Source organism: Erythrolamprus reginae, chromosome Z (genome assembly GCF_031021105.1).
Source record: "Erythrolamprus reginae isolate rEryReg1 chromosome Z, rEryReg1.hap1, whole genome shotgun sequence".
In the NCBI taxonomy this organism is placed as follows: domain Eukaryota; kingdom Metazoa; phylum Chordata; class Lepidosauria; order Squamata; family Dipsadidae; genus Erythrolamprus; species Erythrolamprus reginae.
Genome location: NC_091963.1, coordinates 145,439,049 through 145,454,218, shown reverse-complemented (window position 1 = coordinate 145,454,218; position 15,170 = coordinate 145,439,049). Strand labels below are relative to the sequence as shown.

Here is a 15,170-nt window from a genome sequence, read left to right as displayed (position 1 = left end):
CCCAATCCCTCCAGCCAGCGCAGAAGGATACCATGGTATTGAAAACCATGGAGAGGTCAAGAAGCACCAGAACAGAGGACAAGCCCCTGTTCCAGGCCCGTCAGAGATAATCCATCATCTTGACCAAAGTGGTTTCCATGCTGTAGCCGGGCCTGAATCCTGACTGTTGAGGGCCTAGATAATTGGCTTCTTCCAAGGACCGCTGGAGCTGGAGTGCCACCACCTTCTCAGCAACCTTTTCCATAAAGGGGAAATTGGAGACTGTATCCAGGGAAGGCTTCTTGAGGAGGGGGCGTACAAGTGCCTCATTGTAGGGAGCTGGAAAGGACCCCCTCCTTAAAGAAGCATTGACAATCTCCTGGACCCAGCTCCATGTCACCTCTCTGCTGGCCGAAACCAGCCAAGAGGGACACAGATCCAGTAAACAGGTGGTGGAACTCACAGCTCCAATGGCCTTGTCCACTTCATCAGGTGTCACCAGGTCAAACTCCTCCCAGACAGATGGACAAGGATGGGCCCCAGTCACCTTGACTGACTCATTGTCAGTCAAATCTGTTATCCAATCAGAGTCGAAGTCCACCCAGATCCGAGTGACTTTATCACCAAAAAATGAGTTAAATTCCTCAGCACTACTCTGCAAGGGCTCCCCAGCCCCCTCTGATTAAGAAGGGAGTGGGTCACCCTAAACAGAGTGTCCAGGCTTGATCCCACTGATGCAATCAAGGTGGCATGACACATTCTAAGTTCCTGTTTTTAGTACAGTGGATTTCCTGCATAAAATTAGTTGTCTGGGTATCATTTACTTACTTTTCTGTGTACTTCATCCAGTGGTGGGCTGCAGTTGGAACAAAGAGGTACATAGTCTTCGGCCATGCATCCGACAGTATGCACAAGGTGGCCTTCTCACTGTAATTAGATAACTGTGTACAGGAGAAGCCCCAGTGAACTCTGAAGTTGAGCTTTGGTTAGTAGCAGATACGGGGCCAGTGGACAAGGTTAACCTTACTGGGCCCACCTGGCTGCGATGGAAGGGCTCCTCCTATTTTCAGACTGGGCGATTATCACCTATGTTGCACAGTCGTTGCACAGTCAGCAACAGAATTAGTTTTGGCATGGGCAAGGAGTGAATGGATGTGCCCTTGAAGGCCTGCAGTTCTTTGTTTTTGAGGTCCCTCTAAGTGGTAGGTTTTGCACAAGTGTGCAATGACTCGGGACCAGTTTTAGGGCTTTGCAGTGATCTGTCAAGCTTGTGAGGACCTTCCAGTCCATTTTTATGAATGCTCAATCACACGTCGGTGTGGGCTGTTCTCGTCTCGGAATTGTATGGCACTACACGATATCCCCTAGAACAGTGGTTATGGCTAGGAGACTGGTTAACAATGGTTAACAACATTCAGGGGGAATCTAGTGGGAGGATCGGGCTACAGCGGCATAATGCACACTGAAAACAGGATCATCAGAGCTGTTGACATTTGTCTTAGGAGAAGAGAAGGTACAGGGTGGCTCTGCAATGCAGCACCCCAGATCATGCTTAACTGGCCTAGGCTCTACTGAGCCGACGGCACTTGCCTCTTAGTTTATGGGAATGCCATTTCCTTGTGGGATCTGAAGAGGTGTCTATGTGAACTGATACAGGTTGAGGGGGGCAGTTGGGGGGGCAGGATTGAGATCTGCCCCCCTCCTCCGTGGCAGATTAGGGGCAGAAATGGGCAGTGATAGCAACTGGTGTTCTCCTTTAGGGCATCTCTTGAAAGTTGATGGGCTGCCTCTCGCCAGGAACTATATGTACGCATGTCCTCAGTGATTGGAGAGAGGATGCCCTTGGGACTCACCTAATCCAATAACCTGAAATGGATTGGATGGTGAGATCCTCCCACATGCTTTAAGGGTATGGCAAGGAACCAGATGAAGGTAGCTACCTTCACCTTGTTCAGCAAGGAGCTACGCCCATGGTTGCCCAGGAAGGTTATTTGTGAATTATTTCCGCCCCAAATTTTCTAATGGCCTCTGCAGGTCCTGGTTATTTAGTCAATAATCAGTTAAAGCTCTTTTAACATTAATTAAGTGACCCAATTTTAAATCCAGTTCTTGGTATCCGTGTCTTATTCTGCATCTGGCGCAATTGCAGTTTCCTTTTTTTGTGTGTATGTGTAAAAAAATTATACAGCTGCCTACTTTCTCACAATCAATCTAGGTAGCTTACTGGCAATAAAACACAATATAGAAATCAATAATATTTCTGGTAATAAAACACAGTCAAATAAGTCATTTGATGAGCTCCATCCCTCTCTTCCAAGTTGCTCCACTGGTTGATCGCTCTCACCATCAGAAAGTTACTCCTTATTTTCAGGTTGAATCTCTCTTTGGTCAGCTTCCATCCATTATTCCTTAAGAATAATTAAATGAACATTAATTTTGATACTATAAAATACTAATGCTATTTTTAATTGCTAGTGTTCCTAAGATTACTTTCTTTAGCATTTGCTCATTTAAAGTTGAACCATCAGCTAAACTCCTTATTCTCTCACCAAAAACAAAATAATTATATCCATCAGGAATTGCCATATTTTTTCAGCTAGACCAATACATAAACGAATGAGCATAAAGATGTTTAAATTCAACAACAAGCAAGGTATTATTTGGTTTAAAGTAACTCTTGGGCCCCAGGGAATTTGGCACAAATTGATAATAATGGCTCCATCAGATTCATTGCTCCAAGTTCCCTCCTTCCTTTCTTCTTTTCCAGAACATCTGCTAAATCCTAGTGATAGTCAGTATACACAGATGGAACTTCAAATAGAAAGTGATGGGATTTCTGACTAGGTGCATTGTCAAATACAAATCCTAACTTCATCATTGAATGAACCACTGAAATACAAACTTCCTTATGGATAGGAGACACAATTTTTTCCACTATGACAAATGTCTGAAGATGGTGTTCCTTCTGATGCTCTTCGTGCAGAAAGCAAATACTCTGAGCTGCCCTATGAGTGATGCTTTCCCTATTCCCCATGAATCGTATCAGTCTGGTGATTTCATCCTAGGTGGGATGGTGTCTCATATAATTGAGACCTTTTTTGAAATTGAATTTAATGAACATCCTTCTCTAAAACCTTATGATTTACCGCTGTAAGGAATTTTTTTTCATTACATTCATTTTCTAATCTTAGCTAGATCTCCCAAAATTCTTCTATGACTAAAGCTCTTTGAGAAGAAATGCATTTACTTACAAAATGTATGAAACTATTCTGCAAGAAGTCTTTTGGATAACATTTAGTGAGTGTAAAATAATCTAAACTCCAGTCCGTGCAGTCATTCCTCACTTAACTTACATGTATTAAAAGAGCGATACTTGCTGATTGTATTCTGTTTTGTGCCAAACTGATAGAAATAAATGTGAGAGCTTGGGAAAAACAAATGCTTATTTGTTGCCAATCAGGGAAACACTTTACATTGTTGAAAATTATACAACTATAGTAACTATACAAATTATTGAATATTTTACAAAGACTCTCATCTTCTCATTTAAAGCAGACACTCATATATGTTGTTACTCATATATCAATGTTTGCACCATAAAAGAATTGTCAGCTTATTTTGTTCAATGGGAATGTTTAAACTATTTGCAGTATAATAACCAAATTCTATCAGCATGCCCTCGCCTTGGCCTTTGCTGTGAAGGAGATCAATGAGGACTCCCAGATCTTACCTAACATCACTCTCGGGTTCCACATCTATGACAGTTACAACAACCCAAGGATGACCTATCGCAGCACTCTGGATCTGCTTTTCAAATCCCAGGAATTTGTCCCAAACTACAAATGTGATGGCCAGAAGAATCTCATAGCCGTCATTGGGGGACTAGCTCCTGATACATCATCCTTTCTGGCAGAAAGCATAAGTGTCTACAAAATTCCTCAGGTATTTTGGGATGGGGTGAGAGAGAAAATTCTTTTGTAATTAAGAGTAGACATTATTTGCTTGCCATTCATTTCTGCATGAATTCAATGAAATGCACTTTTATCATCTTTATTTATTTATTTTATTTATTCATTTGTCCAATACACAAATACATAGGAAGAAAAATAGACATGTAGTAATATATATAAGGGTGAAGTGAACTTAGAGGAGAGGATATATGAAAGAAAGAAAATATATATTTACAACTCAAAAGACTTCAATTTTGCTCTCTTTGTTCTCACTTCTGCAATATGTTTGCTCAGAATAATCAATCCATAAAATATAAATATTTTATTACAATCATAGTTTCAAAAATTTAAATCACAAATTACAGTACATACTTAATCTTATTTGAGAGGGTAATCTCATGTAGTAAATTGATCAGTATCTGTGGTGAAATTATGAGGTGTGTCAAGAATAGGATAGAAAAGATTGGTTGTCACACATAGAACATAGAATAATAGAGTGCAGTGTTCCCTCTAATTTTTTTTTGGGGGGGGGCGGAAAAGTATAGTGTCTGAGCGGCAGTCCCTTCGGGACTGGGCGGCACAAAAATAATAAATAAACAAACAAACAAACAAATAAAAAACCCACCCTGTTTTGCCTCAGAGAATTTCAAAATAAAATACTGTACTGTGTGTCTATAACAGTGACCTCATAATAGGGCAACTCTATCAATATCAAAATGCCACTTAAATAGTTGAGCTAGTTTCAAACTAGATTTTGATTTTCTTTCTCTCTTCCTTACTCCCATTCTTTTTCTTTTTCTTTTCCTTCCTCTCTTTTTTCTGTCTGTTTCTCTCTCTTTCTCTCTTCCTCTCTCTCTCCTTCCCTCTCACTCTTTCCCTCTCGGCTTCTGGGCAGGTTTGGAAAACTCTGAGTTGATGATGATTTTTAAGTGAGCGATTGCTCACTGTTCAGCTTAGAGGGAACTATGATAGAGTGGGATCTTGGAGATCTTCTAGTCCAACCCGCTCTTCAAGCAGGAGACCCAGTACCATTTCAGATAAATCACTGTCTTGTCCCTTCTTAAAGATTCCTGTGGTGAAGTATCCTCAACCATTGAAGGCAAGTTTTTCCATCGATAAATCAATTACACCATTACGAAATTTCTCCTTAGATCTAAGTTGTTTCTCTCCTTGTTTAGTTTTCATTCATTGTTTCTCTCTCTTCCCCCCACCCTCCATTGTTTCATCCATTGTTTCTCATATTGCCTTTTGTTGCTTTGGAAAATGGTTCAACTGTCTCATTTTTGTAGGAGCTCCTCAAATATAGGAGCACTGCTATCATTTCTCATGGTTTTAGGGTGGATATCCTTTTGGACACTTCCTGCTCATCCTCAACTCAATGCTATCAACATTTTCACAAATGCCCTCAACTCAGCCCTAGATTCCACCAAGCTACCATACAATACTTGATAACTCCTGTTGGTATGCCTTGGTTGGGTTTCATAGTTAGAATTCAACTGATTTATCTAGAAATTATTCAAGGATTGAGGCTATGTGGTACTTTTGGATATCTCTATACTAATTGTAATAAGTGGAGACATGGTCAACGCTTTCTATTCCTCCAGAATCTAATGGACATGGTTTTTCATGTATACCATAAGTATTCTATTTTATATGCTACAAATAAGGGAAGAAGGTAATACAGTAAGTGTAAGAGCATATTTGTTTAATTATGTTTCAGATGAGAAAGTATTTTATCAAGGAATTTTAGTTCATTCTGTTTTCAGCAAATGTCCTGATATATACAATTGAACAATGTTCAATGTACGGAGAGCTTCATTAAGTTTCTAACAAGCAGTCTTCATATTTTCCCCATGATTATCATGAATACTAAATTTTTCTTTTTCATTTGTTTAGTTGACTTATGGTTCTTTTGCCCAAGAAGACTTTTCAATTACTAAGTTATTTTCACTTTATTGCATGGTCCCAAAAGAGGAGCATCAGTACAGTGGACTTGTGCAACTTCTTGTCCATTTTGGATGGATGTGGATTGGAATCTTTGCTTTTGAAAATAAGGAAGAAAGTTTTTTACAGAAAGTGGAGCCATTGCTTTCACAGAATGGGGTCTGTTTAGCTTTCACACAAAACATTCCACAACATTTCCACTTGGAAAATTTGTCAGAATTGTTAGATTCAATCTCAATTATTTATAATAAAATTATGAATAAAAAATCGAATGTTTTTCTTGTCCATGGAGAATCTTTTGCAATAGTGTGGCTCAGAACTGTCATGTTTCTACGTGATCCTGAAAATAAAGAGGGTGCGTTATTTAGGAAGGTTTGGATCCTGATGAGTCCAATTGATTTCATTCTGATGGGAATGCAGGGGACTTGGGATCTCCAGATGTTTCACGGGGCTCTTTCCTTTACTGTGCATTCAAGAAACATTCAAGGCTTCAAAGAATTTCTTCAAGTCATCAAACCTTCAACCCACAAAGATGGATTTCTTCAAGAGGTTTGGCAACAAATGTTTGATTGTTCATTTTCAAATACAGAATTATATTTATCTACAATCAGTGAAACCTGTACTGGAGAAGAGAAGTTGGAGAATCTGCCTGGTCCTCTTTTTGAATTTCATATGTCTGGCCAAAGCTACAGCATCTACAATGCAGTTTATGCAGTGGCAAATTCTTTGCATCAGGCAGTGAGATCAAAATCCCAACCAGGAGAGATTCAAAGGGTTGAATTTCAAAATCTGCTGCCCTGGCAGGTAATCTTCCAAGGACATACCTATCTTATATTTCAATGATTATCCACAATCATCCACAATCTAATATGGCCTATTTACCCTGGTCTATGACCACAAATCAATAAAGAATGAGGCAAGAAAGCTATTAATTTTATAAAATAAGAGGATGAACCTAACCTAAGTATTTCCTAATTTCAATATAGTCCATGAGATTTACTGTATGCATCAATTTTCATTGTATAAATAATCTTTTTCCTCCGTGTAGAATTGACCTATTTTCTTGAATTTATCCAAACTAGATGAAAGAAAAATTCAATTACATTGTGTCTTTCTTCTTTTTGTTTCGAAATGTAGGCATTTCACTTTTCTTATTAGCTTGTGAATAATGTTTTTGACCAGAACCAAGGTGGCACAGTGGTTAGAATGTAGTACTGCAGGCTACTTGTACTGGCTGTGGGTTGCCAGGATTTTGGCAGTTTAATGTGGCTCAATGTTGATTCAGCCTTCTATCATTCTGAGGTTGATGAAATGAGGAGCCAGATTGTTTTGGGCAAATGCTGATTCTATAAACCACTTAGAGAGGTTTGCAAAGCACAGTGAAATAGTGGGTATAGGTCTAAGTGCTATTGTTATCAAAAATTATCCTCAGCCAGTTCTCTATTTTTTTTTCTGGGATCATTAACCTTTATTATTATTATTATTATTATTATTATTATTATTATTATTATTATTATTGCTACTACCACTATCACTGACACTGACGATGATGATAATGATAACAATAACAATAATAATAATAATAATAATAATAATAATAATAATAATAATAATAATAATAATAATACTAATAATATCTGTATGCCGCCCTTCAAAGACTCAGAGTTCGGAGGACACCATTCTCTTTCAATTAATATCCAAGGAATGGATCGAATGTCACTCATTTTCAGCTGTGGCCTCCACCATTGAAACAATTCTATCTCTCCCTCTCTCTCTCTCTTTCTCTCAACAATTGAATGGCAGATGATAAAATCAGGCTAAAGGAAATTTATCAGATCTCAGCATGTCAAATACATTAGTAATAACAAAGAACAATGTAGGATGAATTTTGATATGGTCCAAGTTTGAATATAAATAATAACCTGAAACTAGTTGTGTAATGTCAGTACCTTGTTTTGATTTTGAGTTATTAACTGCTGTTGTTTTATTTTCCACTGTAAGTAACATAAAATTAATACTAGAACAGACATGTGTTTTCATCTGAAATATAGGTTATCTATATTCTAAGTGTACGTATTTGATATTTTTTGAGCAATGAAGAAATAACTAAGAGAAAATTAAATATACTGGACACTTCTTTAGTATTATTCTTCCAGCTCTCTTTTATTCACTTTCAAGCTCCATCCATTTCTTCAAGGAATTTCTTTTAACAATTCAGCTGGGGAGAGAGTGTTCTTGAATGAGAAAGGGGAATCAGCAGGTGGATTCGACATCAACAACTGGATCACTTTTCCAAATAAATCCTTACAGAGAGTTATAGTTGGACAAATGGATCTTCATATTCCCAACATGGAGGAATTAATCATTGATGAGGAGGTGATTGTCTGGCACCCAGCTTTCAACCAGGTGTGGACTCAATTATTTGTTTGTTTGTTTGTTTGTTTGTTTATGTATTTATTTATGTATTTATTTATTTATGTATTTATTTATTTATTTATTTATTTATTTATTTATTTATTTATTTATTTGTTTGTTTGTTTGTTTGTTTGTTTATTTATTTATTTATTTATTTATTGGTCTTTTATGCTGCTCCTCTCTGTGGACTTGGTGCAGCTCACAACATATTAAAAAAACAGTATACAATAACGCATCTGAAATCAAATTAATATAAATAACTAAACTAAAACCATTATAAAAAGGCTAAAACAATAAAAATCATTCATTCAGGTTCTCACCACAGACATAACACACACTCGCTGGCCTGAGGCTAAGGTCTATTGACACCAAGCTTGGTGGTATAGATAGGTTTTCAGATTCTTGCGGAAGGTGAAGAGGTTGGGGGCAGAACGAAACATTGGGGGGTGCAGATTACAGCAGGCCAGGACCCCCACAGAGAAGGCTCTTCCCCTAGGTGTTACCAAGTGACATTGTCTAGTGAATGCTGACTCTGTGGGACCTAACTGGATGAAGGGATTCACGCGGCAAAAGGTGGTCCCATAATTAATCTGGTCTGATGCCATGTAGGGCTTTATAGGTCTTAGCCAACACTTTGAAACATGTCCAGAACATGTCCAGAACATGTCCAATTGGCAGCCAATCCAGTCCATGGAGTGCTGAAGAAACATGGACATAACTTTGGAGGCCCATGACTGCTTGCATGGGTGCATGGGTGCATTCTGCACACTTTGTAGTTTCCACATGCTCTTCAGAAGTAGCCCTATGTAAAGAGCATTGCAGTAGTCAAACCTCGAGGTGATAAAAGCATGAGTTACTGTGAGTAGAAACTGCTTGTCCAAATAGGGCCTCAACTGGTGCACCAGGTACCCTAGGCATATGCCCCCCACAGCACAGCCGAAAGATGATTGTTCAATGTTAGCTTTGGATAGAGGAGGACACCCAGGTTCGGACCCTCTCTGAGGTGGTCAAAAGTCCCCACCCAATCGAGATACCCTTGGGAGACAGAACCCAGAGCCACTCTGTCTTATCGGATTTGAGTTTGAGCCTGTTAGCACCCATCCAGACCCTAACAGCCCCCTGACACTGATACATAACTTCCACTGCTTCAATGAATGGACACAGGGTGGAGATGTATAGCTGAGTATCATTAGCATACTGATGACAATTCACCCCATGCCCTCAAATGATTTCACCAAGCGGTTTCATGTAGATAATTAACAGCAGGTGTTAGAGGACCGACTTCTGAGGAATTTCACAAGGGAGGGACCTAGGAGTTGACTTCTGACCCCCCACTAACATAGACTGTGACTGACCAGAGAGGTAGGAGGAGAACCACCATAAGATGATGCCTCCCACTCCCAACCCCTCCAGTTGGCTCTGAAGAATACCATGGTTGATGATATTGGAAGCCACTGAGAGATCAAGGAGCATCAGGATAGAGAATAAACCCCTATATGAGCCTGCCAAAGTCATCCATCAACATGACCAAAACAGTTTCCTTGCTGTAGCCGGGCATGAATACTGACTGCTGAGGGCCCAGATAATTGGATTCATTCAAGGACGTTGGATGCATTATACACTATTCCTTGATGCATTATGATCCAATATTGAACATGGACTTTTTAGAAATCCAATTTGTGATTTTGGAAATGGCATATTCTGTACACATATTGTTAATGATCAAGCTTTCATCAAATTGTTAAAAGGGCATTACAATTTAAGAGATAGGTATTCATATTTGAGTTGCATCTCCGTTTGAAATCATAAGATAATGTGCCCATAATATTGTAGTCACCTATATTTCTTTATTCACCCTGCCATTTTCAACAAAAAGACCTTTGTACATCCTTATAATATCTGCATTTTAATAAATAGTATAAATATGTGATGGCTCAGTGATTAAAGACACTGAGTTTGTCAGTTAAAAAGCTAAGAGCCTGGTTTTAGACCTGAGCACCTCACAGTGGACTGAGCTCCCATTCCTGCCTCAGCTCCTTCCCCCCTAGGAATTCAAAAGCATGCAAATATATACTACTTTGGTGGGAAGGTAACAGTATTCCTTGTACACTTGGTGAATAGCTATGCTGGCCACGTGACCATGGACAACGTCTCTGGAAAATGCTGGCACCCTCAGGCAAGAAATGGAGTTGAGCACTATGCCCTACAGTCAGAGAGTAGTCACTGTGAAAGAGATATTGGAGACTTGATGGATAACCAACTAAAGGAGGGCATTGTAAACTGCTGAAAACTTTCCCTTTTCCATTTTTTAAAATGTTTATCACCAGGTTGTTCCATTTTCTCGGTGCAATGAACATTGCTACCCTGGATCCTGGAAGAAAGGGTTGGAAGGGGAACAATTCTGTTGCTACGGTTGTGTTCCTTGCCCAGAAGGGAAGATTTCAAATGAAAAAGGTTGGTTAGATATTCCAGCAAGTTTTCATTAGATAGATGTCAGCAAACTGAAACATGCTACATAATATCATTCCAAAAGCAATTCCATTAGCAGTCACATTGACCTACAACTAGGCTGTGAACCCTTTATAATCCAAATCAGGCACAAAACTGATTTGACAGATTTAGCCAGAGACAGCACCCACCTTCAACTGCAGTTCCCCCCACAGTCACACACAGCAGCAGTTCACTTCCAAACAACCCTGATCTGAGGTAATCTCCCTATCACAAGACCCATCACAACACTCACAGATAACTCACAACTAACTCATCACCTAAACCTTATAATCAGAACAATGACATTTCCTAAAAAGTGCTGAAGCTGTTACGTAGCCTGATAATGAAAGGTTTGGAAACCAACTCACAAGTCTGGAGAATGAACCTCTGCTACACTTCTATAGTGTAACAAATAGTTTCTGAGTTCTTCAAAATACGTACCCCTGTGAATCACAATATCTTATTATGAATATAAGGTATGGCCATTAGACCTGAACTCTTCTATCCCCCCTCATATTTCTTCTCTGTGTTTTAGAAAAATGGGAAAAGTCAAAATGGTGTCAATGTTAATAAATCCAAACCTTTATTAGGCTGCATTTCATAGAATGATTGCCTTTCCCATTGTACTTCTTTTATGGTGGTCCCAGCTGATACAATGGTAGAGAAACTGCATTTCCATAAAAAATTATCCAACAGCTAGTAATATTATTTTTAAAAATATGGAATGTATAAAAACATGCCTTGACTTTTTTTTCTAGATATGGATGACTGTTTTCAATGTTCTGAATATCATTATCCAAATAAAGGAAAGAAAGGATGCATATTGAAACTACAGGTCTTTCTAGGTTTTGAAGAAACCTTAGGAATTGGTTTAACCTCAGCAGCTCTTGGTTTCTTCTTCTTGACATCTTGGGTACTCGGAACTTTTATTAAGTACAGAGATACTCCCATTGTCAAAGCCAACAATCGGTCACTCACCTACACCCTGCTTGTCTCTCTTTTGTTCTGTTTTCTCTCCTCTTTGTTTTTCCTCTGCCAACCTGACAAGGTGACCTGCCTTCTTCGACAACCAACTTTTGGCATCACCTTCTCAGTGGCCATTTCTAGTGTACTGGCCAAAACCATTACTGTGGTTGTGGCTTTCATAGCCACTAAACCAGGATCAAAGATGAGGAAATGGGTGGGTAAAAGATTGGCCTTTTCTGCTGTTCTTTCCTGTTCTCTTGTCCAAATATGTATTGGTATTCTTTGGTTATCAATATCTCCCCCATTTCCTGAGTTAGACATGCACTCCGTGCAGCAAGAAATAATTCTACAGTGCAATGAGGGGTCAGCCACCTTCTTTTATTTTTTCTTGGGATACCTGGGTATCTTGGCCATTGCCAGCTTTATTGTAGCTTTCCTTGCCCGCAAATTACCTGGTAGCTTTAATGAAGCCAAGTTCATCACCTTCAGCATGTTGGCTTTCTGCATTTTGTGGATCTCCTTCTTTCCAGCCTATCTGAGCACAAAAGGCAAAGCCATGGTAGCTGTGGAGGTCTTCTCCATCTTGGCCTCCAGTGCTGCATTATTGGGATGCATTTTCTTACCAAAGTGCTATATCATTGTTTTGCGGCCTGATCTCAACCACAGGGAGCAACTTATAAAGAGGAATTAGCACATCATGTAATATTTCTGGCTTTGAGAAATTGCTGAGGAAAAAAAAATAGAGAGAGAGAGAGAAGGATTGTTTGTTATCCAAGTAAGACACATAGAAGTCATTAATTCTGATAACATAGGATTGATGGATAATTATTCTGATCACTAAGATTAATGTTACATCATTGTTTTGCGACCTAAGGTAAACCACAAAGAGAAAGTTATAAAGTGGATTTAATACATAATGTAATGTTTCTTGTATGAGAAACTGCAGAGAGACAAGTGTTGAAAAACAGGCAAAATATTTTTATTTCAGTCAAATAATATTATGTGGAGAATTATTATGATTATTGAGATTTGACCAGCTCGGCGGCCTAGAGGTGGAGTTCTCAACTAATAACCAGGAGTCTGTGGGTTCAATTCTAGGTAGTGGTAGGTATTCCTCTCTCTCGGTGCAATGTGTAATTGTCTGCAGTGAATTTCATTTAGACATCAGTGAAGAAATCTGGCTAATAAGCATTCAACTCCACTTAGTTGTCCCAATTCCACCCCAGTTCAAGAATTTACAGAATCATTAAAAGAAAATTTGTGGAAAAAAGACTATTAAGATTGATTAGCCTATTCCAACATAAGTAGTCATGGTCATTTTGAACAATTTTTCATTTTTTTTAACCTGACCCTTTCTTTTTTCCAACATTCCAATGGAAACAAGGCTATGAGATTTCAGCTTCCTTGGTGAATCTTAAAATGCTAGAGACATAGAAACATAGAAACATAGAAGTCTGACGGCAGAAAAAGACCCCATGGTCCATCTAGTCTGCCCTTATACTATTTTCTGTATTTTATCTTAGGATGGATATATGTTTATCCCAGGCATGTTTAAATTCAGTTACTGTGGATTTATCCACCACGTCTGCTGGAAGTTTGTTCCAAGGATCTACTACTCTTTCAGTAAATCATAATCTCCCTCTTCCTGCTTGTTATACCTCTAGCTATGCAGCCAAGCATCCTACTTGCTTTCCCTACTGCCTGACTGCACTGTTCACCCATTTTGAGACTGTCAGAAATCACTACGCCTAAATCCTTTTCTTTTGAAGTATTTGCTAACACAGAACTGCCAATACAATAGTCAGATTGAGGATTCCTTTTCCCCAAGTGCATTATTTTACATTTGGAAACATTAAACTGCAGTTTCCATTGCTTTGACCATTTATCTAGTAAAGCTAAATCATTTACCATATTGCCGACGCCTCCAGGAATATCAACCCTATTGCACACTTTAGAGTCATCGGCAAATAGGCAAACCTTCCCTACCAGACCTTCCCCTATGTCACTCACAAACATATTAAAAAGAATAGGACCCAGAACAGACCCTTGTGGCACACCGCTTGTAACCTGACTCTGCTCAGAATACTCGCCATTCACAACAACCCTCTGGTGTCTATGCTTCAGCCAGCTGCAAATCCATTGAACTATCCAGGGATTAAGTCCAATCTTCACTAATTTATCTATCAGCTCTTTATGTGGAACCGTATCAAAGGCTTTGCTGAAGTCCAGGTAGGCAATATCCACGGCACCACCTTCATCCAACACCTTTGTGACATAGTCAAAGAAATCAATGAGATTAGTCTGACATGATTTGCCTTCAGTAAAGCCATGCTGATTTGGGTCCAATAAGTTATTGTTTTTTAGGTGCTGATTTATCCTCTTTTTCAGTAGAGTCTCCATCATTTTAACGACAACTGATGTCAAGCTAACTGGCCTGTAGTTACCAGCTTCTTCTCTACTGCCCTTCTTGTGGATAGGCACAACACTTGCCATTCTCCAATCCTCAGGAACATCTCCTGTTAACAAGGATTGGTTAAACAAATCAGTCAGGGGGGTAGCAATGACAGATCTGAGTTCTTTAAGAACTCTGGGGTGGATGCCATCTGGACCCATTGCCTTATTTATCTTTAATCGTTCAAGTTCTTCTAAGACATCGGCTTCTAAGATCACTGGAGCTGAATCCGTACAGTTGGAAGCAATGCTATATCCCTCTATAGTATTATTTTGTAAGGTGTCTTTTGAGAAAACTGAACAGAAGTAGCTATTGAAATGGTCAGCGATCTCCTTATTCCCATTAATGCATGTATTTTTCCCGGTACTAAGCTTCGTGATGCCGCAGTTTTTCTTCTTCTTATCACTAATATATCTGAAGAAGGTTTTATCTCCCTTCTTTAGAGATTTGGCAATTTCTTCCTCTTTTGACGCTTTAGCAGCATATATTATCTGTTTCGCCTCCTTCTGTCTCATTTTATACACCTCCCTATCAGCTATACTTCCAGACTCTTTATACCTCCTATAGGCAGCCTTTTTTTCATTGACTATAGTCCTTACATCATTGCTAAACCATAGCGGTTTCTTCTTCCTTTTACCTTTAGTTATTTGTCTTACATACAGTCCAGTGGCTTTTAAGATGGCCTTTTTAAATACAGTCCACTGGGTGCTCGCTCCTGCCATTTTATCCCTCCCCTTTAATTCATTATCTAAATATTCCCCCATTGCATTAAAATTTGTTTTTCTGAAATCCAATACTTTGGTTGCATTATAGGATTGCTCACAATGAGTTTTTACATCAAACCACAAACATAGATGGTCACTGCAACCTAAATTTTCTCCCACCTTGACATCTGAAACCCAATTCCCATTTGTAAAAACTAAATCTAGAATATTCTCCCCTCTAGTTGGTGTCTTAACCAGCTGTGCCAGAGC

At 39.0% G+C, this 15,170-nt stretch overlaps 2 protein-coding genes across 2 annotated transcripts in view; one reads left to right on the top strand and one right to left on the bottom strand.

The window, feature by feature from the left end:
- Positions 1-15,170, bottom strand: part of LOC139154299 (uncharacterized) — a 1,065,525-nt gene that overhangs the window by 716,123 nt on the left and 334,232 nt on the right. The window lies entirely within an intron of this gene.
- On the top strand, positions 3,059-12,435 carry LOC139153794 (vomeronasal type-2 receptor 26-like). The gene is made up of 6 exons (XM_070728210.1): positions 3,059-3,129; positions 3,630-3,921; positions 5,826-6,677; positions 8,052-8,279; positions 10,616-10,742; positions 11,537-12,435. Exons 2-6 carry the CDS (start codon positions 3,760-3,762, stop codon positions 12,433-12,435), a joined length of 2,268 nt encoding a protein of 755 aa, XP_070584311.1. The 5' UTR covers positions 3,059-3,129; positions 3,630-3,759.